Raw genomic sequence first — 27,200 nt, forward strand, 5'->3', positions numbered from 1 at the left:
CATCCTCACCCCACTTGCCCTTTCTCCTGGAAGATCTCAGGCTTAACCACCAATACCTTCCGAAAGCTGTGGCATCCAAAGCCTAGGCCAGCCCTCCAGATGTGGTCTGAGCAGGACAGACTAGAGCTCTCCTCCCCCTGGCCCGAGACAGCCTCCCTCTGCTTCGTGAACCCAAGGAAGATTGATTGCATGGGCTTCCTGGCTTGTCCCATTATTGGCTTTAGTAAAGGCAGTAAAGGTGAGAAGCAAAAAAAGAAGCTGAATTTCTCCTTTCCCCGTATTCCCAGGCTCCTGGGATGCCATGGCCCAGCCCTCTGTGGCGCTCTGGGCTTCGATGCAAATACAGGTCCCCTTTCTGGCACTCCAGCTCTGTTATTTCATGTTCAATAAACATAACTGCTCTGTATATGATAATATGCTGTTTTTAATGTGCTAATATGTCACAGAATACTACTATGTATGAGGATGGGGTCTCACCCCCTCCCCTGCTCACATGTATCTCTCTCTGTCTCTGTCTCTCTGTCTCATCCTGAGTGGCAGGCCATTGTTAAGCACCTGCCATAGGGCGGGCACTGTATTGGACTGAGGAGCAGAAGAAAGCCTCGTGAAGCAGGTATGAGCTGAGACCTGAGGGAATCAGGAAAATCAAGGAACAAACAGACACACTTGCCCCTGTGGTTCTGATGAGGACCCCTCTGGGGGCGCCAGGCTGTGAGTGTGGGGGAGGGAGCCCATCCATGCGGGCCGCTGCAGTGGGTGCCTTGACATGTGAAAACTGGTGTGGAATCCTCTCAGTCCAAAAGGGGACGAGGGATTGTCTCTGACTTGTTGGAAAATCACTTTCCAAATATCATCTCCTCGAAAAGACCTTCATGCTCATTTCATCTCCATCTGAAGGGACAAAGTGAAAGGCACAAAGGCTGAAGGATCATCAGAGTGGAGATTGTGTGTGTGTGTGTGTGTGTGTGTGTGTGTGTGTGTGAGAGAGAGAGAGAGACAGAGAGACAGAGAGACAGAGACAGAGACAGAGAGAGACAAAGACAGAGAGAGAGAGAGAGAGAAGAGAGAGAGACAGACAGAGACAGAGAGAGATACATGATACAGATCAGGATGTTTGGAACATGGAGACCAAATTGACAGGACTCGTCATTAGCCAGATGGATTAAGCCATCGTTGGGCCTCAGTCCAATACAGTGCCTGCCATCTGGCAGGTGCTTAACAATGGCCTGCCACTCAGGGGCTCAGCTTCTGAAACAGTTATCTACGGCTAAGAGTGAGGAGGAATTGCCACTGGTTTAGGTAGAGGGAGTTTCCACCCCAAAGAACTGATACAAAAACAAACAAACCTTTTGCCAAGGTCATGGAAGGATGGGTTCCCTTTGGCCTCTGGATGGCCATCACCATCTCCCCCGCTCATTGGCCCGAGGCTAGGGGTGGTGCACTTGGGCTGGCTCTTGAGTATGGCCTCAGGAGGACTGGGGGGACAATTGCCAGCTTGGACAAATCCACCTCAGTTTCCTCAAGTGCAGATGGAGATAAGTATCCCAGCCAGCGCCAGTGAGAGAATGTATAAAAAGGGCTTTTGGGAGGGAGCTCTGGTGGGTATCGTGTTGTTCTCTCCCTCCCAGTGAGGAAGCAGGATGGAGACCCCTGAATGGTGGGTATGAGGGCAGCAGCAGGGGACAGGCCCGGGGTCCTGCAGGGGCAGGTTTGGCGGATATTATGGGTTACGAACAAGACTGCATCCTCCCCTCTAGGAGTGCCGAGGCATTGGGATCCTGAGCTTTCAAACAGCAAGATACCAAGATAGTGGCAGACAAGGGGGAGAGCTTCTACGAAGATAATTCGGACGGAGAAATGTTATGGAGGCCAAACTGACAGGACTCGTCATTATCCAGATGGATTAAGGGGGGTGGGTGGAACCGAAAGAGAGGGAACACTCAAGGATAACAGCCTGGGAGGCTGGGGGGTAACAGGAAAGTTAGGAGGAGAGAATGGTTTGGAGGGAAAGAGGGGGTTCTGCTTGGAACATGATACGTTCGGGAGACATCCAGCCTGACGTGTGCAATGGGCTGTTGGAGATCAGCAGAGAGGTTAAGGTGGGATGGAGAATGTGAGAATCATCAGCCTCGAGACAGGATGTGAAACCATGGGAAACGATGGGATCGCTCGGTGAACGAGGGGAAGAGGGCCCAGGCCCGAGTCTAGTGGGACACCCGTGGGAAGGAGCACGGCCTGGATGGTGATCCAGCAAATGAGGATCAGGGAGGGAGGGAGGAGAACCAGGAGAGCAAAGGAGGAGGAGACTGACGATGAAGGAGACCCAGAAGGATGGGGTCTGATAAGCCGTCGTTGGGCCTGGCAATAAGGAGGTTATTGGTAACTGGAAGAGGGCAGTTTGGGCTGAAAGAGACTGCTGAGTTAAGGAAAGAGAAGAAAGGAGGAGGAGACTTGTAGGCGGAGGCCTTCTCAAGCCAATTAGCCACAGAACCTCAGACAGATACAGGACAGGAATCACCAAAGGGAAGGATCAAATGAGGAGGATGTTTGGAAGAGTGGGGAGAGCCGAGTCTGTCTGTAGGCAATGGGGAAATAGCCGATAATTGGGGAGGACTTGACAATTAGTACGAGAGTAGAGATGCTGTGGAAGACAGGTGGAAGGGGATTTCTTGTATAGGCAGAGGGGGCTCCCACAGAGCAGTAGATCTCGAACTAGCTCAAGCTTTCCCTATTTCCTTTGACTCAAAAGATTTTGGTAGAAAATCAATGAGGAAACAAAGAAATCACTGCAAATAGCTGTTGGCAAGCAAATTCCCAACCCTCCCAGCATCTCAAATTTGTCTCTTTAGCTCCACTCAGTTCAGGAGATGGTAGAGGGCTTATAATGATTTGATGGGACCACCACGGATCACCTCACTTTTGGACACTAATTAAAAACAGCCATGTTTTCTCTCAAAAACCAGAAAACCAAATGTGCCCCTGGCTGGCTGGCTAAGGTACACATACCAACCTGGGAGAGCTGCTTGTTATTGGCACAATTGATGCCCCCAATGAAGATCATATTGGGCATGACCGGTTTGGGATAATCCATCACAAAGTCTGTTCTCATGAGCCACACAGACCCATGACTTAGGATATCCGCCATACTCAGGTCTCTCTGGAGGAGTTCTGAAGCCAGGCTTTCAAAAGTCGAATACAGCATAGGGCACATCATAATCTGGGGCAAAGCATATAGAACGTTCTTTACCCGCTGGAGGAACGTCATCCGGTCCGTGTGTTCTGTGGTCATTCTGGGGACATAGGAGACTGGGTCAGGGCACTGAGTGCTTTTAGCATCTAAGCCACATGGAACTCCTCGCAAGAAATAAACGGCTGGAATGGACAGATACTGTGCCAGAATGGCTCCACAGGGACTCGCGGGATCGGTTAAAACGGCATCATAGTGGGTCTCTTCCAGGGATTTCATCAGGTCCTTGTTGTACATTAAGTCTCTACAAAAGCTATCATACATATGAAAGATATTCTTCAACAATGTGACCATATCAAAATATCTCTTCAGGAAAGATTCCAGTTCAAATAGTTTATGGGGACTGCTCTGCACTATATCCTGGAAAAAATCTTTGCTGAAAGTGACTGGAAAGGTCCTCAGAGTGTAGTGCCGTCCTTCTCTGATCTGCATGGAGAGTTCCGGGGCCACGACAGTACTTTCATGGCCTCTCAGACCAAGCTCCTGAACCACTTCCCGCATGCTGAGCCAGTGGCTGCCATCCATGGGGATCACCAGCAGCTTCCCTCCTTGGACAAAGCCCAGGCAGGCAGCACAGAGAGCCAGCCTCACCAGAGCCCAGGGCCATGATCGCGGCCCTCTGGCCATCTGGGCAAATCTAGGATCCCCGAGAAAGCAACTTTAAACTCTGCTCTGTCCTCTGTCACAATCTGGCAGCTTTGGTAACTGCGCCTTATCTTTATGTGGGCATGGAAGCCACAAACAAAATGAGACAAAAGGCAATTGGAAGAGAGATTGAACTTTTGCTTTTTTCCATATAGGATTGACTTCCTTAGATTAATCATTACAAGAAATGTCAATATCTCTTTTCTATCCATTGAGCTCACCTTCTCTGGACCAAAAATGTACTCAGAACAAAACTCTCTTGACAACACTTATATAACAAGATCAAGATTTCTAAGTCATCTCATCCAATCCCCATTTTACCAAACAAAAGCTGGTGTCGGGAGAAGGGAATAGATTTGGCCAGGAGTTGGGCTGCCCACTCTTATTGCCACCTTGCTTCTCCTCCCAGATTTGCCCATTAAAAAAAATAATGGTTTTTACTCCCAAAACATATGCAAAGATAATTTGACAGCATTGATGCTTGCATAGCCTTGTATTTCAGATTTTCTCCTCCTTACTTCTACCTCCTTCCCTATGACAAGCAATTCAATAAATGTTAAACATGTTAAAATATATGTTAAATCATACATATATATATTTATATAAACATATTTATACAATTATCTTGCTGCACAAGAGAAATCAGATAAAAAGGAAAATAAATGAGTAAGAAAAAATGCAAGCAAACAACAACAAAAAGAGTGAGAATGTTATATTGTGATCTACACTCAGTTCCCACAGCCATCTTCTCTGAATGTGAATGGCTCTTTTCATCATAAGATCATTGAAACTGACATCAATCATCTTTTTGGAAAGAATTATGTTCATCAGAATTGAACGTTATATAATATCGATGTTGCCATGTACAAGATCTCCTGGTTCTGCTCATTTCACTTAACATCAATTCATCTAAGTCTCTCCAGGCCTCTCTAAAATCATCCTGCTGGTTATTTATTATAAAACAAAAATATTCCATAGCATTCATATACCATAACTTATTCAGCCATTCCCCAGTTGGTCGGCATCTACTCATTTGCCAGTGTCTTGCCACTAAGAAAAGAGCTGCCGCAAACATTTTTGCACATGTGGGTCCCTTTCCCCCTTTTAAGATCCCTTTGGGATATAGGCTCAATACCAACACTGCTGGATCAAAGGGAATGCACAGTTTGATAACTTTCTGAAAGTAGTTCCAAATTGCTCTCCAAAATGATTTGCCCAGTTTTCTCCAGTGAGTGTTCTGCATCACTTCTCACTTACTCCCTCGTTATGTGGTTTTGTTCCTGCCTGACTTGACTTTTCTTCTGCATTGCACTCTAGCAGTCTCTCCTTCTTTCACTTTCTGCACTGGTCTTCTCCTCTTTCCTCTCTAGCTTTCTCTTTGATTTTCTCTCTGAATTTAATTCTTGAAAGACTCCAAGCTCCATTGAGCCACCTATGTTCAGCCATTAGGCCCTAATTTAGAGAGTGGGATCCTCTAAGTCTTTCTCAGAACTCTGCAATCTGTTCTCTCAAAGTCTCTAGCATGTGTTACACATCACATTTGCTTATGTCTCACAAAGAGAAGATGATGTGCTCACATGACCCAAATTTCTCCTGTTCTTGATATATGCTGTACTAACACTTCAGCCTTTTTGGACAGAAATAGGCTTTGATTTATTACTCCTTGGGTCAGAGGGAGACTTGAGCCTGCATCTTCCTGACTCCAAGTCCAGCCCTCCATCATCTATGGCTCATGGCCTCTGTGTCTTAATTAAAATCTCCAGAAGTATCTGCAGAATAGAATTGGCAATGCAATTGGAACAGAGAGCCACATATTTTCCCCACCTTCCCATTCCTCTTCATCCAAACCCTTTCATTTCTGATCATGGCCCCCCAGCCTTCCCATCTCTGAATTCATAATCTTAGCTAGCTTTTTGTGCTTTTTAAATTGCAGGATCCAGTTGCTTCCCATATCTTTTTGAATCTATGTTTACAGCATTTGTCATATGTCATATGTCTTTACTATCCTCCACACAGGGTCTCCAACCTAGTAAAGACTCTCATCACCTGATTTGCCTGCACAATTGCAAAAACTTCCTACTTAGTCTGAAGCCTCCGGCATTTTCTTATTCAGTTTGCTGCAACAAAGCATTTCTCACATACCTACAAATGTACAATACATTAGCTGGGGTGCTGAGGACACAAACACAAAAGGACAAGATTCTCTACAAACCCACATGTGGACACACGTATAAAGCAAATACAAGAGGAAGTTTGGGGATCAGGAAATCCAGGTAAAGATGCCCCTAAACTGTGTTTTGACTCATAATTTCTGGAGCAATTTCTTGTGCAAAGCACAGCATCATTCATTGTGATTTGTCGACAGCTGAGTATTTCCTCGGCCTCTTTTGTGTACTAGTGACAATGCAGAGAAGTGGTTTGAGTTGGCCCCTAATCTAGTAAAAGCAGGCTCTGAGTCCTGTCTCTGAAACTTGCTTACTCTGGCTGTCGGGGCACCTCTTTGAGCCCCAGTGCTCTAGGCAGCTCATGCTACCTTCCATAGAAGGTGCCAGCCTGGAGGAAGCAGGAGAATTTCCTCATCTAAGATTTCCATCCGTGAGACCACCATGGATCATCTCATTTTTGGGACTCATTAAAAACAGCCATGTTTTCTCTCAAAAACCAGAAAACCAAATGTGCCCCTGGCTGGCTAACTAAGGTACACATACCAACCTGAGAGAGCTGCTTGTTATTGGCACAGTTGATGCCCCCAATGAAGATCATATTGGGCATGACCGGTTTGGGATAATCCATCACAAAGTCTGTTCTCATGAGCCACACAGATCCATGACTTAGGACATCCACAATACTCAGGTCTCTCTGAAGGAGTTCGGAAGCCAGGCTTGCAAAAGTCGAATACAGCATATGGCACACCACATGCTGGGGCAAAGCGTATAGAATGTTCTTTACCCGCTGGAGGAACGTCATCCGGTCCATGTTTTCTGTGGCCATTCTAGGGACATAGGAGGCTGGGTCAGGGCACTGGGTGCTTTCAGTGTCTAAGCCACATGGAACTCCTCGCAAGAAATAAACAGCTGGAATGGACAGATACTGTGCCAGAATGGCTCCACAGGGAATCACTGGGTCAGTTAAAATAGCATCATAGTGGGTCTCTTCCAGGGATTTCATCAGTTCCTTGTTGGAGATTAAGTCTCTACAAAAGCTATGGTGCATATGAAAGGCATTCTTCAATAATGAAATACTATCCAAAAATCTCTTCAGGAAAGGTTCTGGTTCAAATATTTTATGGACATTATTATGCATCATATCTTCAAAAAAGTCCTTGCTGAAAGTGACTGGAAAGGTCCTCAGAGTGTAGTGCTGTCCTTCTCTGATATGCAGGGAGAGCTCCGGGGCCACGACAGTACTTTCATGGCCTCTCAGAGTCAGCTCCTGAACCACTTCCCGCATGCTGAGCCAGTGGCTGCCATCCATGGGGATCACCAGCAGCTTCCCTCCTTGGACAAAGCCCAGGCAGGCAGCACAGAGAGCCAGCCTCACCAGAGCCCAGGGCCACGATTGCAGCCCTCTGGCCATCTGGGCAAATCTAGGATCCCCGAGAAAGCAAGTTCTTTAAACTCTGCTCTGCCCTCTGTCACAATCTGGCAGCTTTGGTAACTGTGCCTTATTTTTATGTGGGCATGGAAGCCATAAACTTAATGAGATAAAAGGCAATTGGAAGAGAAGTTGAACTTTTGTTTCTCCCCATATATGATTCACCTCCTTAGATTAATCATTACAAGAAATCTCTCTGTCTCTCTGTGTCTCTGATTCTCTCTGTCCCTCTCTCTGTGTTTCTCTATCTGTTGAGCTCTCCTTCTCTGGACCAAAAATGTGCTCAGAACAAAACTCTCTTGCCAATGTTTGTAAGGCAAGAGCAGGATTTCCAAGTCATCCCATCCAATCCCCCATTGTACAGAACAGAAACTGACTCGAGGAGAAGGGAAGGGATTTGGTCAGGAGTTGGGCTGCCCACTCTTACTGCAACCTTGTTTCTATGGATCTGCCCAGTTTTCTCCAGTTAATGTTCTCCATCACTTCTCACTTACTGCCTCGTTATGTGCCTCTTGTTGCTGCCTGACTTGACTTTTCTGCTGTACTGCTCACTGATGTCCCCTCATTCTTCCTTGGAGTTCTCTCTTCCTCTTTCTGCACTCTTCTTCTCCTCTTCCTTCCTCTCTAGCTTCCTCTTTGGTTTTCTCTTTGAGTTTCATTCCTGAAAGCTCTTTTGAGCCACCTATGTTCAACCATTAGGTCCTAATTTAGAGAGGGTTTTTTCCTCAGAACTCTTTGCAATCTGTTCTCTCAAAGTCTCTAGTATGTGTCACATCTTGCTTAGGTCTCAAAAGCAAAGATGATGTGCTCACATGACCCAAGGGTCTCCTGCTCTTCATATCTGCTCTACTAACACTTCAGCCTCCTTGGTCAGAACAGACTCTGATTTGTAACTCCTTGGATCAGAGGGAGACTTGAGCCTGCACCTTCCTGACTCCAATTCCAGCCCTCCATCATCTATGGCTCATGGCCTCTCTGCCTTAATTTCTCCAGAAGTGTTTGCAGAATAGAATTGGTGATGCAATTGGAACAGAAAGCCACACATTTCCCCCACCTCCCCATTCCTCTTCACCCAAACCCTTCCATTTCTGATCATGGCCCCCCAGCCTTCCCGTCTCTGGATTCGTAATCTTAGATAGGCTTTTTGTGCTTTTTAAATTGCAGGATCCAGTTGCTTCCCATATCTTTTTGAATCTATGTTTACAGCATTTGTCATATGTCATATGTCTTTACTATCCTCCACACAGGGTCTCCAACCTAGTAAAGACTCTCATCACCTGATTTGCCTGCACAATTGCAAAAACTTCCTACTTAGTCTGAAGCCTCCGGCATTTTCTTATTCAGTTTGCTCCAACAAAGCATTTCTCACATACCTACAAATGTACAATACATTAGCTGGGGTGCTGAGGACACAAACACAAAAGGACAAGATTCTCTACAAACCCCCATGTGGACACACGTACAAAGCAAATACAAGAGGAAGTTTGGGGATCAGGAAGTCCAGGTAAAGATGCCCCTAAGCTGTGTTTTGACTCGTAATTTCTAGAGCAATTTCTTGTGCAAAGCACAGCATTATTCATTATCATTTCTCGACAGCTGAGTATTTCCTCGGCCTCTTTTGTGTACTAGTGACAATGCAGAAAAGTGGTTTGAGTTGGCCCCTAATCTAGTAAAAGTGGGCTCTGAGTCCTGTCTCTGAAACTTGCTTACTCTGGCTGTCGGGGCACCTCTTTGAGCCCCAGTGCTCTAGGCAGCTCATGCTACCTTCCATAGAAGGTGCCAGCCTGGAGGAAGCAGGAGAATATCCTCATCTAAGATTTCCATCCGTGAGACCACCATGGATCATCTCATTTTTGGGACTCATTAAAAACAGCCATGTTTTCTCTCAAAAACCAGAAAACCAAATGTGCCCCTGGCTGGCTAACTAAGGTACACATACCAACCTGAGAGAGCTGCTTGTTATTGGCACAGTTGATACCCCCAATGAAGATCATATTGGGCATGACCGGTTTGGGATAATCCATCACAAAGTCTGTTCTCATGAGCCACACAGACCCATGACTTAGGACATCCACAATACTCAGGTCTCTCTGAAGGAGTTCGGAAGCCAGGCTTTCAAAAGTCGAATACAGCATATGGCACACCACATTCTGGGGCAAAGCGTATAGAATGTTCTTTACCCGCTGGAGGAACGTCATCCGGTCCGTGTTTTCTGTGGCCATTCTGGGGACATAGGAGGCTGGGTCAGGGCACTGAGTGCTTTCGGTGTCTAAGCCACATGGAACTCCTCGCAAGAAATAAACAGCTGGAATGGACAGATACTGTGCCAGAATGGCTCCACAGGGAATAATTGGATCAGTTAAAACGGCATCATAGTGGGTCTCTTCCAGGGATTTCATCAGTTCCTTGTTGGAGATTAATTCTCTACAAAAGCTAAGGTGCATATTAGTAAAGTTCTTCAACATTGGAATCCTATCCAAAAATCTCTTCAGTAAAGGTTCTGGTTCAAATACTTTATGAATATTATTATGCATCAACTCCTTGAAAAGGTCCTTGCTGAAAGTGACTGGAAAGGTCCTCAGAGTGTAGTGCTGTCCTTCTCTGATATGCAGGGAGAGTTCCGGGGCCACGACAGTACTTTCGTGCCCTCTCAGAGTCAGCTCCTGAACCACTTTCCGCATGCTGAGCCAGTGGCTGCCATCCGCGGGAAACACCAGCAGCTTGCCTCCTTGGACAAAGCCCAGGCAGGCAGCACAGAGAGCCAGCCTCACCAGGGCCCAGGGCCACGATCGCAGCCCTCTGGCCATCTGGGCAACTCTAGGATCCCCGAGAAAGCAAGTTCTTTAAACTCTGCTCTGTCCTCTGTCACAATCTGGCAGCTTTGATAACTGGGCCTTATTTTTATGTGGGCATGGAAGCCATAAACTTAGTGAGACAAAAGGTAATTGGAAGAGAAGTTGAACTTTTGCTTCTCCCCATATATGATTCACCTCCTTAGATTAATCATTACAAGAAATCTCTCTGTCTCTCTGTGTCTCTGATTCTCTTTGTCCCTCTCTGTGTTTCTCTATATGTTGAGCTCTCCTTTTCTGGACCAAAAATATACTCAGAACAAAACTCTCTTGACACTTGTAGGGCAGGATCAGATTTCAAGGAGGTACCAGAGATAGAAGTTTTTCATCCAATCCACCATTGTACAGAACAGAACCTGACTCCAGGAGAAGGGAATGGATTTGTTCAGAAGTTGGGCTGCCCATTCTTATTGGTACTTTGTTTCTATGGATCTGCCCAGTTTCCTCCAGTTAATGTTCTCCATCATTTCTCACTTACTTCCTCATTATGTGCTTCTTGTTCCTGCCTGACTTGACTTTTCTGCTGCATCGCACACTGGTGTCCCCTCGCTCTCTCCCTCTTTCTGCACCATTCTTCTCCTCTTTCTGTTCTAGCTTCTCTGAGTTTCATTCTTGATAGTCTTGAAGCTCCTTTGAGCCACCTATGTTCAGCCATTAGGTCCAAATTTAGACCGGGGGATCCTCTAAGTCTTTCTCAGAACTCTGCAATCTGTTCTCTCAAAGTCTCTAGCATGTGTTACACATCACATTTGCTTATGTCTCACAAAGAGAAGATGATGTGTTCACATGACCCAAGGGTCTCCTGCTCTTCATATTTGCTCTACTAACACTTCAGCCTTCTTGGTCAGAAACAGGCTCTGATTTGTAACTCCTTGGGTCAGAGGGAGACTTGAGCCTGCAAGTCCAGCCCTCCATCATCTATGGTTCATGGCCTCTGTGTCTTAAATAAAATCTCCAGAAGTGTTTGCAGAATAGAATTAGCATTGCAATTGGAACAGAAAGCCACACATTTTCCATACTTTCCCATCCCTCTTGACCCAAACCCTTCCATTTCTGATCACGGCCCCTCAGCCTTCCCATCCCCGGATTCATAATCTTAGATAGACTTTATACTCTTCTTCAAATTGCAGGATCCAGTTACTTCCCATATCTTAGAGTCTATGTTCATAACATTTATCATATGTCATATATCCTTTCCTCCATTCAAGGATCTCCAACCTAGTGAAGACCCTCATCACCTGATTTGCCTGCACAAATGCAAAAACCTTCTAATTAGTCTAAGGCCTTCAGCCTTTTTGCATTCAGTTTGTTCCAACAAAGCATTTGTCACATAAATACAAGTGTACAATACGTTAGCTGGGGTGCTGAGGACACAAACCCTCAAAGTTAAGATTCTCTACAAATCCATATGTAGACACATGTGCATGTACAAAGCAAGTACAAGAGGAAGTCTGGGGATCAGGAAATCAGGTAAAGATGCCCTAAACTGTTTTGACTCATAATTTCTGGAGCAATTTCTTGTGCAAAGCACAGCATTATTTATTGTGATTTGTCGACAGCTGAATATTTCCTTGGTCTCTTTTGTGTACCAGTGGCAATGCAGAGAAGTGGTTTGAGTTGGTCCCTGATCCAGTAAAAGCTGTCTCTGAGTTCTGTCTCTGAAGCCTACTTATTCTGGCTGCTGGGGCACCTCTTTGAACCCCAGTGCTCTAGGCAGCTCGTGCTCCCTTCCACACAAGGTTCAGGAAGCGGGAAAATTTCCTCACTGAAGATCTCCCTCTATCAAGGAAGTGTCTGTAGACCACTTTTGGACTAGATCCATGTTTCTTCTCTCTTGTCTCCCTTGGGGAGGGTAGTTTATTCCCAGCCCCATCCTTCCCTTTTCCTCTCTCTTGCCAGCCCCCCTCCCTTTAGAAGTCTTCTTGGAGCTGGGTATGTGTCTTTGGCAGCAGGCTTAGAATTTCCAAATCTGAAGGGAACCCAGGGCTCCAGCTAATCTCAGCCATACCTGAATAGCACAAGTGGATCATGGCACAGAACAGATGTTTACGAAATGTTTGTGAATTGACTGGTAGAATATTGGTTTGGAGAAATTGAAACACTCAGCTGAGGATAAAGTGGTCCAGTCAACTTTGGGAAAGCTCTCATTGTCTTAACAAAAAAGAAATTCAAGCTTTAAATGTCCTCTTTCACCCTTTCATTCCTTCTAGTTGTGTCCACTGGGGCCAGGCAGAGCAGATCCAATGGCTCTTCCACATGACTGTCTCCAGCTATTTGAGAATAGCTCATTTCCCCTCTGAGTCCTGAGTTCTGAACACAAGGCTTTGCAAGGGTGAATGCTCAAAACTCTCTTTGCACATATTTTGATAATAAAAAAACTATTATTTAAAATAAAAAAACAAAAAAATTAATGTAATTTCTCTGGGTCTCAGTTCCTTAGTTCCAAGATAAAGACTCTGTACTTGAAGGTCCCCAAGCTTACTGCCAGCTCAAAAGCTACACTTCTGTGATGCTATGATCTTTGAGCCCAAACTTCTCATTTTACACATAAGGGAACTAAGACTTTGAAAGAATTCCTTTGTCCAAACCAACAGAGCTACCATTTTCACATAGAACAAGTCATTCTATACTACCTTTTGTGTCCTATTCATCACTCTCCTTGCTGACAACCCTAACCGTGGACGACCACCTCATAAGCCTCCAGTTATCTGAAGCCAACCAGAGATCCTAGAAGACTAAGGCTCAGAAGGATTGCTGATAGAACTCAGGAAAACATTACAGCAAGTAGGGGATTGAGTATGGATGACTATCTTGATCTGCTCTTTAAAACCCAAGAATCAACAATTGATTTCAGAGGACCTTCCCCATCATGAGTTACTAATCTAAATCCTTATTCCTCTCCAAGTCAAAGGCCCACACTGTGTTTGTGCCTTAGACCTTTCCACCACCATGTAGAACTATAAATAGTTTAAGAATCTTATTTCAGGATTTTATCCCCACTCCCAGTAGAGGTCAGGACCCTAGAAAGGGAAAACTCATGAAGGGGAGGAGAACTCATGAAGAGGAGGCAGAAGTCTGAAGAATCAAGTACTTTCTACCTGCCTCTAGGGAATGGGAACTCCAGAACTGAACCCCTGAACTGCCCATAGGATGTACTATTGCCTCATTTGAGGATACACTCAGGGCTCCTGGATGGGCCAGGACACAACCTTTTTCTTTGGGCAACAGAACTTTTCTTAGGTTTACAGAATCTAGACCTGGAAAGAACCTGGAGACCATCAACTTTACCCCTTCATTTAAAGATGAGAAAACTAAGGGAAATTAAGTAGTTTGCCTAAGGTCATATAGTAACATGTGACTAAGGAAGATTTAAACTCGGGTTCTCTGCTTGAAGGCAAAGCCAGTGCTCTTCTTCATTCTATCATACTCCTTTGTAACGTTGGGCCCTTTAAGACCCAGAGAAAAGCTGATCAGGCAAGATCTGACGTGTTCAGTAGGAACAAGCTTTGTCTAGTTCTTATTAAGAGGTGGTTTCGCTGGGAGCTATTCGAGGTTCTGCTTCAATTTTCATTGCCAGTGGTTTGGGTCTCCTCCAGTAATCTGACGGGAAAGTTTAAGCCATGACTTCTGTATAGGTTCTTTGACTGCTGCTCATGATCAAGTCTCAGTTGTTGTTTAATCACGTTTGACTTTCCGTGCCCTGGTGAATCAAACTATCAGTGAAGTTTTCTTGGCAAAGAGGCTGGAATGCTTTGTCATTTCCTTCTCCAGTGGAGTAAGGCAAATAAAGGTGAAGCCTGGGATTACACAGCTAGCAAGTATCTGAAGTCAAATCTGAACTTGGCCCTTCCTAACTCTAAGCCTAGTACTCTATCCACGGAGCCACATAATCTTATCTTCCCATTCTGATGACTAAGTCTCATCTGTACTTTGGATTGTCATCCAACTGTATATCAGTGTATGCAATGGGCATATTTAACCCTTTGAGTTTTTCCTTTAGGACTTGTTAGATTTTTTTTTTTTGAATAAAAATGAATGTCATTAAAGAAGAAAAAACAGCCAAGAGAGATCAGGTTTTGAGTTGTTGATTTGTGTATTTATGCCTTCCCCTCTGAACTGATTTTCCATGTACTGTGTAGCTATCAATATGCACTCAGGTATAGACATATTGTCTCCCCAATTATAACATGAATTATCAGAGGGCTGAAGCTATTTCACATTTGTCTTTGTATCTACAACACCTAGGGCAGCACATGGCCTCACTGGCAGTTCATAGATGCTTGTGGACTGACAAAGGCAGCCCAAAAAAATTAAGAGAGAGGTAGAGATGGAGGATAGTACCCTTACTCTTTTATATAAAAATTTTCAGAAATGACAGTTATTAAAAATTACTTTCTTTCCAAATCTATAAAATACTTGGAATGACACTTTGTCCCATCTGCATAGGCTTTGGAAAATGTTGTATGGGCTCCCCCTAATGGAGGTAATGACTTTCCCTTCATTGTCCTTATCTTTCTGCACAAACTTTGATCATAATAATCTCGAAATCATTGTACACAATAATTTCTGCACTCCCCTAGATTAGTAATTCTCTTATTTCACTTTAGGCAAAGCTGAGGGTAATGTCCACCTGAGAACAGAGAGAAGTTTAGGATGAAGAAAGTTGGTAACTTTCCATGGTGCTGGACACTGCCATAACCCCTGCATTTCCGCACTGGAGGACAACACATTCAGAATTGCTTACAAACTCCAGGCTGTAATTAGGAAACTCAAACTCCTGAATAACGAAAAGTGTATTTGCACTTGTGACAATTTTTTCTTCTCTTATTAAGATTCAACTAAACCTAATGCTATTTTTTACTGTTCTCCACATAATTCAAACAGAGAAGTCATGGGAATTGAATGGGACCTTAGAGACAGTATAGTCCAGACTTTCACAAACTAATTTGATAAGGCACATTTTAGGGTTCAACTAGATCAACAGAATCTCTAAATGTTGATCCAGGACAAGCAAGAGCTTGGCCCAATATAATGTTCTTTTGAAGGTAAATGCCATGAAGGAATCTGTGTATCCCCAATACTTAGGACATAATAAATATTTGTTGTTGAATGGGTACTTTACATTCTTCTATGTTTAGTACTTAAGGGGTAAATAGCAATAATTTTGACTTAAAAAAGAAAGCATATGTTTATCTTGAGACACCTGTTTCTGACGCTTCCTACTTTCATGACCTGTGGTGATTCACTTAAATTTCTTGAGCTTCGATTTCATGGGATCAATAGATTAAGAGTCTGAAAATACTCTAGTAGTAATTGATCCAAAACACATTTTATAGATGTTGAAATTAAATATTAGAGAAGTTAAGTGATTTCCTAGCATCACACAACAAGGAAACATTTCAGATAGAATTTAAAATTCAGATGATCATGCTTGCAAGTTTATTGTTCTCTCCACCAAACCAGGTTGCCTTTCATCATTTGTAAAAATGAGCGGAAGGATTAGATATTCTCTGAGCTCCCTTCAATCTATGATCCTGTGAGCCTATGACCAAAGACCCAAAGACTCACTTAAGAAACCTGGGTTTATGTAATATATCTCCTTTCTTTAACTAAAGAGGAAAACAAAAACAAGAGAAGTCAAGTCCTTTTGACCAAGGGATTTTTTTGAAAGTGGAAAAACTGGACTAGAATGCCGGGTTCCTGATTCCTAATGACCCTAAAGATCAGAGAATCAGGGGAAAGGAAGACAGAAAGAAATCACTACAAAGAAAGATTTGTGAGAAAAAAGAAATCAATCATATATTTATGCCTCCCTAGTCTATCTCTAGAGGTCTGGAACTGCCTCAGATCATCTATTGGTAGGAGATTCATTAAAATGTAATCAGATTTACTGACACAGAATGAAATGAGCATAACCTAGAGAACATTGTGCATAGTAACATCAACATCGTGCAATGAAAAACTATGGATGACTTAGCTCTTCTCAGCATTATAATGATCCAAGAAAATCCCAAAGGATTCATGATGAAAAATGCAATCTGCCTCCAGAGAAAGAACTGATGGTGTCTGAATACAGACTGAAGCATAATGTTTTCTCTTTCCTTCCTTCCTTCCTTCCTTCCTTCCTTCCTTCCTTCCTTCCTTCCTTCCTTCCTTCCTTCCTTCCTTCCTTCCTTCCTTCCTTCTTTATTCTTGGTTTCTCACACAAAATGACTAATGTGGAAATCCTTTACATGATTTCCTATATGTACTTTATGTCAGATTGCTTACCATTTCAGGTAATTTTAAGGATCATGTCTAAGTGTGAAGGTCAATTCTCTAAAAGCCCCCACAGCTGTGAATCAGAACATCCTTGAAGGAATTGCAAATCAACCTTCGCTGACACAGATATTGTTTGTGAATTGGGAATGAAATAAATTGGAGGCAAGAGGAGAGAGGTCAGAGAATGCAACTGTCTCCCAGTCTCCTTATACTGTTATCATCCTCTCACATAAAAAGATCTATTCTGCTGGTCAAAAGTAGATCCCCAGCAGCCACTAGCAAATGGTTCCTATAACAAATGCTGCCCAACTTGGGGCACAAGAAAACACAAGAAACAAAGAGTCAGCAGTGCTCCAGAGCTGTTCATGAGTAGGATCCTCCCAGCAGAGATAACCCGCAGGGAAAGAAAGGGAGAAGAGACCCAGTAAGGCTTTTTCAGTCAGGATAATTAAAATGAGCCAACATATCAAAGAAGCGAGCCAGAAGACTTATGAGAGACTTATGAAAAATGCCTACTCTGACTACAATTCTACTTCTCCTTTTGTCAGAAAGTTTGCCTCCATGATAGACTGTTATGATGTTAGAGAAAATTACATCGCATAAGATTCAACAGCTATAGCAGTGTCTCACCCTGTGATGATCCAGAGGAATAGGATGGAAAAAGACTTTGATAGTGTTGTTTGCACTCCTCAGCAAGCAGATTCATAACAGCTGCTTCACAATATTGGACAAACTTACTGACCATGCTGTTGGGGGAAAATAATCATCTTCCCATAAAACCAAAAACGGGGTCAGAATTAGATCGCCAGCAGCCACTAGCAGGTTGCTCCCAAACACAAGAGAATAGAATTTGGAACTCAAAAGCACAAAAACACACCCAAATGTTAAAAATGGCCTTTACATGTATTTTCTCTTAAAAAACCCAATCTGCTAAAAAAGAAAATCGGTATGCTCTAATTTGACCAAAGAGTAAAAACTAGCATGATGGCTTGTTACATATTGTGATGTGTTACCAACCTGTGAGAGCTGCTTGTTATTAGCGCAGTTCAAACCTCCAGTGAAGATTATGTTTGGCATGACTGGTCTGGGGAAATCCAGAACAAAATCTGACCTCAGGAGCCACACGGATCCCTGGCTCAAAACATCTGCTATTCTCAAATCTCTCTGAAGGAGTTCTGAAGCCAATCTTGCAAAAGGTGAAAAAAATAAATGGCATGCCACAGACTGGGGAAAAGTATACAAAATGTTCTTCACCCGCTGCAGGAAAGTCATGTGATCAGTGTTTTCAGTGAATGTTCTTGGAATATAGGAGAATGGATTAGGACACTGAGTGCCTACAGCTGTGAAATCACATGGCATTTCCCGGAAGAAATACACAGCTGGAACAGTGAGATACTGAGCCAGGACAGCTCCACAAGGATTCACAGGATCAGTCAAAACAGCGTCATAGTGGGCCCGCTCCAGGGATTCCATCAGTTCCTTATTAGATACTAAATCAGTACAAAAGCTAAAATGCATATCAGCATACATCTTCATGCCCTGAGCCATTTCCAAGAATCGTTGTAGGGAAGGTTTTGATTCAAAGAGGAAATCAGAAGATACCTGCATCTTCTGAAAATGTTCCTTGCTGAAAGTGACTGGAAAGGTCTTCAAAGTGTAGAATGGTCCTTCTCTGATCTGCAAGGACAGCTCTGGGGCCAGGACAAGACTATCATGGCCTCTCAGACTGAGCTCCTGGATGATTTCACGCATGCTGAGCCAATGGCTGCCATCCATGGGGATCGCCAGCAGCTTTCCCCCTTTGACAACGCCCAGGCAGGCAGCACAGAGAGCCAGCCTCAGCAGAGCCCAGGGCCAAGAGTGGAATTCTTTGGCCATCTCTGCAAAGTCCAGGATCTCGAGAAGAAGTATGGCCCTTAAATTCTGCTCTGTTGGCTTTTACAACCTGGCAGTTTTGTGCTTTGTCTTTATTAAGGTTTTGAGGTTGAACTTTTGATTTGTTAATCATATAATTAGCCTTATAGGTTAATGATTAAACAGGGGTGAATGATTCTTTTTCTTCTCTGTGCCAAAAATGATCCTCATTTCTAAGCTCTTTAGCTAGGAATGGGATCATGGGATCATGGAAGGAATCCAACCGAACATCATGTTTAAATGATTTAAATTTTCTTCTTTAGAAGAGAAAACTTGGACTCAGGGGCCTAAGGAGATTTGGTAAGTGTCAAATAGGCAGTAAATAGCCAGAGCAAGATGAGAATCCAGATTTTATAACGCATCTCAAAGCCAGGGCTCTTTCTATTCTATTAAGTTCTTTTTTTAGCTCGAGCTCTTTAAGGTCATGAAAAGGTTGTACCTGAGGAATATCTCAGTTGCCATGTACTGTGTAGCTGTCAGTATGCACTTAGGTATAGACATATTGTCTCCCTGATTATAACACGATTTATCAGAGGGCAGGAGCTATTTCATATTTGTCTTTGTATCTACAACACCTAGGGCAGCACTTGGCCTCACTGGCAGTTCATAGATGCTTGTGGACTGACAAAGTCAACCCAAAAAATTAAGAGAGAGGTAGAGATGAAGGATAGTACCCTACTCTTTTGTATAAAAAATTTCAGAAAGGCCAGTTATTAAAAATCAATTTCTTTCCAAATCTATAAAACATTTTCTCAGATTAAATAAAATGTAATTAGACAAATATGAATAAATAAGTAAGGAATGATACTTTGTCCCATCTGCATAGGCTTTGGCAAATATTCTATGGGCTCCCCCTAGTGGAAGCAATGACTTTTCCTTCATTGTCCTTATCTTTCTGCACAAACTTTGATCATAATAATCTCGAAATCACTGTACACAATAATTTTTGCACTCTTCTAGATTAGTAATTCCCTTATTTCACTTTAGGCAAAGCTGAGGGTAATGGCCATCTGAGAACAGAGAGAAGTTTAGGATGAAGAAAGTTGGTAACTTTCCATGTTCCTGGACACTGCCATAACCCCTGCATTTACACCTTTAGAAGTTCAGGACTCTGATGTGATCAATCAGCAAAAAAGCAATCAGATGGGAGAATGGGATTACATAATCAATCAGCAGAAAAGCAATCAGATAGCAGAAAGGGATTACTTGGGAAGAATTGGGAAGAAAACAGGCTTTTTTAACTCAACAGAAGGGCAGTGTCCAGTGCAAGCAGCTCCAATGTAATTGCCAGATAATGAGAGATCTAGAAAGTGGTAAAACAGAAGGGACTAGATAGGTTAACTGCTTGGGAGAAAGAGTTTGCTTGTATCTCTACAGATGGAGAAGGAATCAGATGGGTGCTAACGCGCACCTGGTGAGAGACAGAAAAAGAGAAAAACCTCAAAACAAAGAAGAAGACCTAAAAAAATCTGACACTGAAAGAGCATGGCTGATAACGATATTGTACAGAACTTTTAAACCAGTAGGAATCATTGGATTCCCTGAGATGAAAAATTGTTGATGAGACTATTGCAGGACTTCAAAACTTGCGGGAATCATTGGATTCCTGGCACATGAAGTAATGGACAATAGATTCCTTTTGGATTATTTCTAGGACTTATGGACATGTATAATTCCTCATGTTGATTCATGTTATTTGTTACATCACTACTAACCTGTGTTACTATGTGCTTATGTAATTTATGTAACTATGTTTAATACCCCCCATATTGATGGGTTTATGTATACCTGTTTTAAGAATGAGACTCTTCAGAAACCTGCTAATCTGATTTGATTTCCCATTTCCTTTGATGTTTTCATCTCCCTTCCTGAGATGTCAGGGAGGGTTTGATCACTTCCTTTTATGGAGTTTTCACCCTCTTTTGAGCAGTCAGGGAAGTATAATCACCTCCTTTTCGAGGTTCTTACCTCCTTGAGAAGTCAGGGAGGTCATGACCACCTATGTTCTAAAAACAAAAGAAAGCAGGAGATGTTATGGACCAAAACTCTGAACTTGAAACAAAGGATTCTTACAAGGTGCTAAGTCAGTGGAGATAGAGACAATGATTGCTTAGCATGGTGCCTAACAGTTCTCTAGTTCAGTACATGTACTTAATATTTAATGTAGTTCCACATGATTCACACCTATGATAAGAAATCATATAAGTTTGGATAAACTCAGCCAGAATCAGTACTGGAAGACAGAGACCTTGGTGGTGGTCCTCCTGTCTCCCCCAGAGAAACCAAGACACATTCAGGAGGACCTCAAGAACCTGGCAGAGGCAGAGAACACAAAGGACTGGCAGCAGGAACTCAATCTCTTGGAACCAGGGAGAGAGATAGGCCTCTAAGAAAGCTTACCAGCCCCCAGGAAAGGAGATAAGACTTTGAAAGAGATAATAAAGGATTTGCCTGGCTACTCATGTGATGATTACTGAAATGAAAAGAAAGCTGCTCCCAGAGACCCCAAGAAACTGAACCTAGAAGAACTGCACTATATAATGCTCTTTTGAAGGTAAATGCCATGAAGGAATCTGTGTATCCCCAATACTTAGGACATAATAAATATTTGTTGTTGAATGGGTACTTTACATTCTTCTATGTTTAGTACTTAAGGGGTAAATAGCAATAATTTTGACTTAAAAAAGAAAGCATATGTTTATCTTGAGACACCTGTTTCTGAAGCTTCCTACTTGCATGACCTGTGGTGAGTCACTTAAATTTCTTGAGCCTTGATTTCATGGGATCATAGATTAAGAGTCTGAAAATACTCTAGTAGTAATTGATCCAAAACACATTTTATAGATGTTGAAATTAAATATTAGAGAAGTTGTGACTTTCCAAGATCACACAATGAGGAAACGTTTCAGATGGAATTTAAAATTCAGATGATCATGCTTGCAAGTTTATTGTTCTCTCCACCAAACCAGGTTGCCTTTCATCATTTGTAAAAACGAGCAGAAGGACTAGATATTTTCTGAGCTCCCTTCAATCTATGATCCTGTGAGCCTATGACCAAAGACCCAAAGGCTCATTTAAGAAACCTGAGTTTAAGCAATTTGGAACTATGTTCAAAAAGTTAGCAACCTGTGCATATCCTTTGATCCAGCAGTGTTACTATTGGGCTTATATCCCAAAGAGATTTTAAAGAAGGGAAAGGGACCTGTATGTGCCAGAATGTTTATGGCAGCCCTCTTTGTAGTGGCCAGAAACTGGAAACTGAGTGGATGTCCATCAATAGGAAAATAGCTGAATAAATTGTGGTATATGAATGTTATGGAATATTATTGTTCTGTAAGAAATGACCAGCGGGATGATTTCAGAAACACCTGGAGAGACTTACATGAACAGGGTCAGGAGATCATTATATACTTCAACAACAATACTATATGATGATCAATTCTGATGGACATGGCCCTCTTCAACAATGAGAGGAACCAAATCAGTTCCAATATATCAGTAATGAATTGAACCAGCTACACCAAGCAAAAGAACTCTAGGAGATAACTATGCACCATTACATAGAATTCCCAATCCCTCTATTTTTGTCTGCCTGCATTTTTGATTTCCTTCACAGGCCAATTGTACCCTATTTCAGAGTCTGATTCTTTTGTACAAAATAACTGTATGGATATGTGTGTGTGTATATATATATATATATATATATATATATATATATATATATATATATAGTATTTAACTTATACGTTAACATATTTAACATATGGGGTGGGGGGAAGGAGGGGAAAAGATGGAACAAAAGGTTTTGCAATTGTCAATGCTGAAAAATTACCCATGCATATATCTTGTAAATAAAAAGCTATAATAAAAATTTTTTTAAAAAAGAAATCTGAGGTTATGTAATATATTTCCTATATTTCTTGAACTAAAGAGGAAAACAAAAACAAGAGAAGACAAGTCCTTTTGAACAAGGGATTTTTGAAAGTAGCAAAACTGGACTAGAATGCAGGATTCCTGGTTCCTAATTCCTAATGACCCTAAAGTTCAGAGAATCAGAGGAAAGGAAGACACAAAAAAATCACTACAGAGAAAGATTTGTGAGGGGAAAAAATCATGTATTTATCCCTCTCTAGTCTCTCTCTACAGGTATGGGACTGCATTGGATCATCTATTGATAGGAGATTCATTAAAATGTAATCAGATTTACTGGCACAGAGTGAAATGAGCATAACCAGGAGAACATTGTGCATAGTAACATCAACATCATGCAGTGAAGAACTGTGGATGACTTAGCTCTTCTCAGGATTATAATGACCAAAGACAATCCCAAAGGACTCATGATGAAAAATGCAATCTGTCTCCAAAAAAAGAATTGATGGTGTCTGAATACAGACTTAAGCATAATGTTTTCTCTTTCTTTCCTTCCTTCCTTCCTTCCTTCCTTCCTTCCTTCCTTCCTTCCTTCCTTCCTTCCTTCCTTCCTTCCTTCCTTCTTCCTTCCTTCCTTCCTTCCTTCCTTCCTTCCTTCCTTCCTTCCTTCCTTCCTTCCTTCCTTCCTTCCTTCCTCCTTTATTCTTGGTTTCTTGCACGAAATGACTAATGTGGAAATCCTTTACATGATTTCCTATATGTACTCTATGTCAGATTGCTTACCATTTCAGGTAATTTTAAGGACCATGTCTAAGTGTGAAGGTCAATTCTCTAAAAGCCCCCACAGCTGTGAATCAGAACATCCTTGAAGGAATTGCAAATCAGCCTTTACTGACACAGATGTTGTTTGTGAATTGGGAATGAAATAAATTGGAGGCAAGAGGAGAGAGGTCAGAGAATGCAACTGTCTCCCAGTCTCCTTGTACTGTTATCATCCTCTCATATAAAGAGATCTATTCTGCTGGTCAAAAGTAGATCCCCAGCAGCCACTAGCAAATGGTTCCTATAATAAATGGTGCCCAACTTGGGGCACAAGAAAACACAAGAAACAAAGAGTCAGCAGTGCTCCAGAGCTGTTCATGAGTAGGATCCTCCCAGCAGAGATAACCCGCAGGGAAGGAAAGGGAGAAGAGACCCAGTAAGGCTTTTTCAGTCAGGATAATTAAAATGGGCCAACATATCAAAGAAGCGAGCCGGAAGACTTATGAGAGACTTATGAAAAATGCCTACTCTGACTACAATTCTACTTCTCCTTTTGTCAGAAAGTTTGCCTCCATGATAGACTGTTATGATGTTAGAGAAAATTACATCGCATAAGATTCAACAGCTATAGCAGTGTCTCACCCTGTGATGATCCAGAGGAATAGGATGGAAAAAGACTTTGATAGTGCTGTTTGCACTCCTCAGCAAGCAGACTCATAACAGCTGCTTCACAATATTGGACAAACTTACTGACCATGCTGTTGGGGGAAAATAATCATCTTCCCATAAAACCAAAAACGGGGTCAGAATTAGATCGCCAGCAGCCACTAGCAGGTTGCTCCCAAACACAAGAGAATAGAATTTGGAACTCAAAAGCACAAAAACACACCCAAATGTTAAAAATGGCCTTTACATGTATTTTCTCTTAAAAAACCCAATCTGCTAAAAAAGAAAATCGGTATGCTCTAATTTGACCAAAGAGTAAAAACTAGCATGATGGCTTGTTACATATTGTGATGTGTTACCAACCTGTGAGAGCTGCTTGTTATTAGCGCAGTTCAAACCTCCAGTGAAGATCATGTTTGGCATGACTGGTCTGGGGAAATCCAGAACAAAATCTGACCTCAGGAGCCACACGGATCCCTGGCTCAAAACATCTGCTATTCTCAAATCTCTCTGAAGGAGTTCTGAAGCCAATCTTGCAAAAGGTGAAAAAAACAAATGGCATGCCACAGACTGGGGAAAAGTATACAAAATGTTCTTCACCCGCTGCAGGAAAGTCATGTGATCAGTGTTTTCAGTGAATGTTCTTGGAATATAGGAGAATGGATTAGGGCACTGAGTGCCTACAGCTGTGAAATCACATGGCATTTCCCGGAAGAAATACACAGCTGGAACAGTGAGATACTGAGCCAGGACAGCTCCACAAGGATTCACAGGATCAGTCAAAACAGCGTCATAGTGGGCCCGCTCCAGGGATTCCATCAGTTCCTTATTAGATACTAAATCAGTACAAAAGCTAAAATGCATATCAACATACATCTTCATGCCCTGAGCCATTTCCAAGAATCGTTGTAGGAAAGGTTTTGATTCAAAGAGGTAATCATAAGACATATGCATCTCCTGAAAGTGTTCCTTGCTGAAAGTGACTGGAAAGGTCTTCAAAGTGTAGAATGGTCCTTCTCTGATCTGCAAGGACAGCTCTGGGGCCAGGACAAGACTATCATGGCCTCTCAGACTGAGCTCCTGGATGATTTCACGCATGCTGAGCCAATGGCTGCCATCCATGGGGATCGCCAGCAGCTTTCCCCCTTTGACAACGCCCAGGCAGGCAGCACAGAGAGCCAGCCTCAGCAGAGCCCAGGGCCAAGAGTGGAACTCTTTGGCCATCTCTGCAAAGTCCAGGATCTCGAGAAGAAGTATGGCCCTTAAATTCTGCTCTGTTGGCTTTTACAACCTGGCAGTTTTGTGCTTTGTCTTTATTAAGGTTTTGAGGTTGAACTTTTGATTTGTTAATCATATAATTAGCCTTATAGGTTAATGATTAAACAGGGGTGAATGATTCTTTTTCTTCTCTGTGCCAAAAATGATCCTCATTTCTAAGCTCTTTAGCTAGGAATGGGATCATGGGATCATGGAAGGAATCCAACCGAACATCATGTTTAAATGATTTAAATTTTCTTCTTTAGAAGAGAAAACTTGGACTCAGGGGCCTAAGGAGATTTGGTAAGTGTCAAATAGGCAGTAAATAGCCAGAGCAAGATGAGAACCCAGATTTTATAACGCATCTCAAAGCCAGGGCTCTTTCTATTCTATTAAGTTCTTTTTTTAGCTCGAGCTCTTTAAGGTCATGAAAAGGTTGTACCTGAGGAATATCTCAGTTGCCATGTACTGTGTAGCTGTCAGTATGCACTTAGGTATAGACATATTGTCTCCCTGATTATAACACGATTTATCAGAAGGCAGGAGCTATTTCATATTTGTCTTTGTATCTACAACACCTAGGGCAGCACTTGGCCTCACTGGCAGTTCATAGATGCTTGTGGACTGACAAAGTCAACCCAAAAAATTAAGAGAGAGGTAGAGATGAAGGATAGTACCCTACTCTTTTGTATAAAAAATTTCAGAAAGGCCAGTTATTAAAAATCAATTTCTTTCCAAATCTATAAAACATTTTCTCAGATTAAATAAAATGTAATTAGACAAATATGAATAAATAAGTAAGGAATGATACTTTGTCCCATCTGCATAGGCTTTGGCAAATATTCTATGGGCTCCCCCTAGTGGAAGCAATGACTTTTCCTTCATTGTCCTTATCTTTCTGCACAAACTTTGATCATAATAATCTCGAAATCACTGTACACAATAATTTTTGCACTCTTCTAGATTAGTAATTCCCTTATTTCACTTTAGGCAAAGCTGAGGGTAATGGCCATCTGAGAACAGAGAGAAGTTTAGGATGAAGAAAGTTGGTAACTTTCCATGTTCCTGGACACTGCCATAACCCCTGCATTTACACCTTTAGAAGTTCAGGACTCTGATGTGATCAATCAGCAAAAAAGCAATCAGATGGGAGAATGGGATTACATAATCAATCAGCAGAAAAGCAATCAGATAGCAGAAAGGGATTACTTGGGAAGAATTGGGAAGAAAACAGGCTTTTTTAACTCAACAGAAGGGCAGTGTCCAGTGCAAGCAGCTCCAATGTAATTGCCAGATAATGAGAGATCTAGAAAGTGGTAAAACAGAAGGGACTAGATAGGTTAACTGCTTGGGAGAAAGAGTTTGCTTGTATCTCTACAGATGGAGAAGGAATCAGATGGGTGCTAACGCGCACCTGGTGAGAGACAGAAAAAGAGAAAAACCTCAAAACAAAGAAGAAGACCTAAAAAAATCTGACACTGAAAGAGCATGGCTGATAACGATATTGTACAGAACTTTTAAACCAGTAGGAATCATTGGATTGACTTCCGGTTAAGATGGCGGAGAGGAGGCTCACAGTTGCATAAGCTCCGCGCTTTCTCTCACTATCCACTTCATTACAAGCCTCTGAATCAATGCTTGACTGAAAAAAAACCCACAAATAGTTACCAAGAGAAGCCATCCTTGAGATCCGCCAAGAAAGGTCTGTTTTTACTGGAAGGCTGGGGCGGTTTTAGATCGGGCGCAGGCGGCGGGCAGCGGCAGTGAGGGCACAGGAGCAGACTGGAGAAGGGGTGGGGAGTGATCGCAGCCGTCTCTGCGGGGAGAGCTTCGCTACAGGTTTGGAACCTGCAGCAAGTCAGCAGCCCAGCAGAGAAGCTAAAAACACCGGGGCTGAAGAACACAACCCCAAACAGCTGGAGTCTCTCAGGACCTGGCCGCCCCCCTCTTTCCCCCCCTCAGTGACTCAGCACGCTTTGGGATCTCAGAGCGCAGGCGCAGCACAGTCCTGCTAGTGCCTCACTGCTGCCCCCTGCAGTCTGTAGAGGAAGCTCGATAACACACCCAGCCCCCCCCCCCAAAGAAAGACTCCAGTTTTTTCTGTTTTTCTTTGGTAGTTTGTCTCTGATTAA

General features: G+C 42.7%; 1 protein-coding gene across 9 annotated transcripts in view; it reads right to left on the bottom strand.

The window, feature by feature from the left end:
- LOC127562560 (UDP-glucuronosyltransferase 1-6-like) overlaps positions 1 to 27,200 on the bottom strand; it is an 83,230-nt gene that overhangs the window by 25,947 nt on the left and 30,083 nt on the right. The window contains exon 1 of one of the 9 annotated variants that reach the window (XM_051998397.1): positions 24,175 to 25,050. The exons of 4 other annotated variants lie outside the window; for them this stretch is intronic. In XM_051998397.1, the coding sequence (XP_051854357.1) occupies positions 24,175 to 25,035 (861 nt within the window). In that variant the 5' untranslated portion in view covers positions 25,036 to 25,050. Of the gene's footprint in view, positions 1 to 3,010; positions 3,890 to 6,604; positions 7,484 to 9,429; positions 10,309 to 17,616; positions 18,493 to 24,174; positions 25,051 to 27,200 lie in introns of those variants that run through there. 4 more of the 9 variants (XM_051998395.1, XM_051998386.1, XM_051998389.1 and 1 more) reach the window with 4 other exon arrangements.

The sequence above is a fragment of the Antechinus flavipes genome, chromosome 4 (genome assembly GCF_016432865.1).
Source record: "Antechinus flavipes isolate AdamAnt ecotype Samford, QLD, Australia chromosome 4, AdamAnt_v2, whole genome shotgun sequence".
Taxonomy (NCBI): domain Eukaryota; kingdom Metazoa; phylum Chordata; class Mammalia; order Dasyuromorphia; family Dasyuridae; genus Antechinus; species Antechinus flavipes.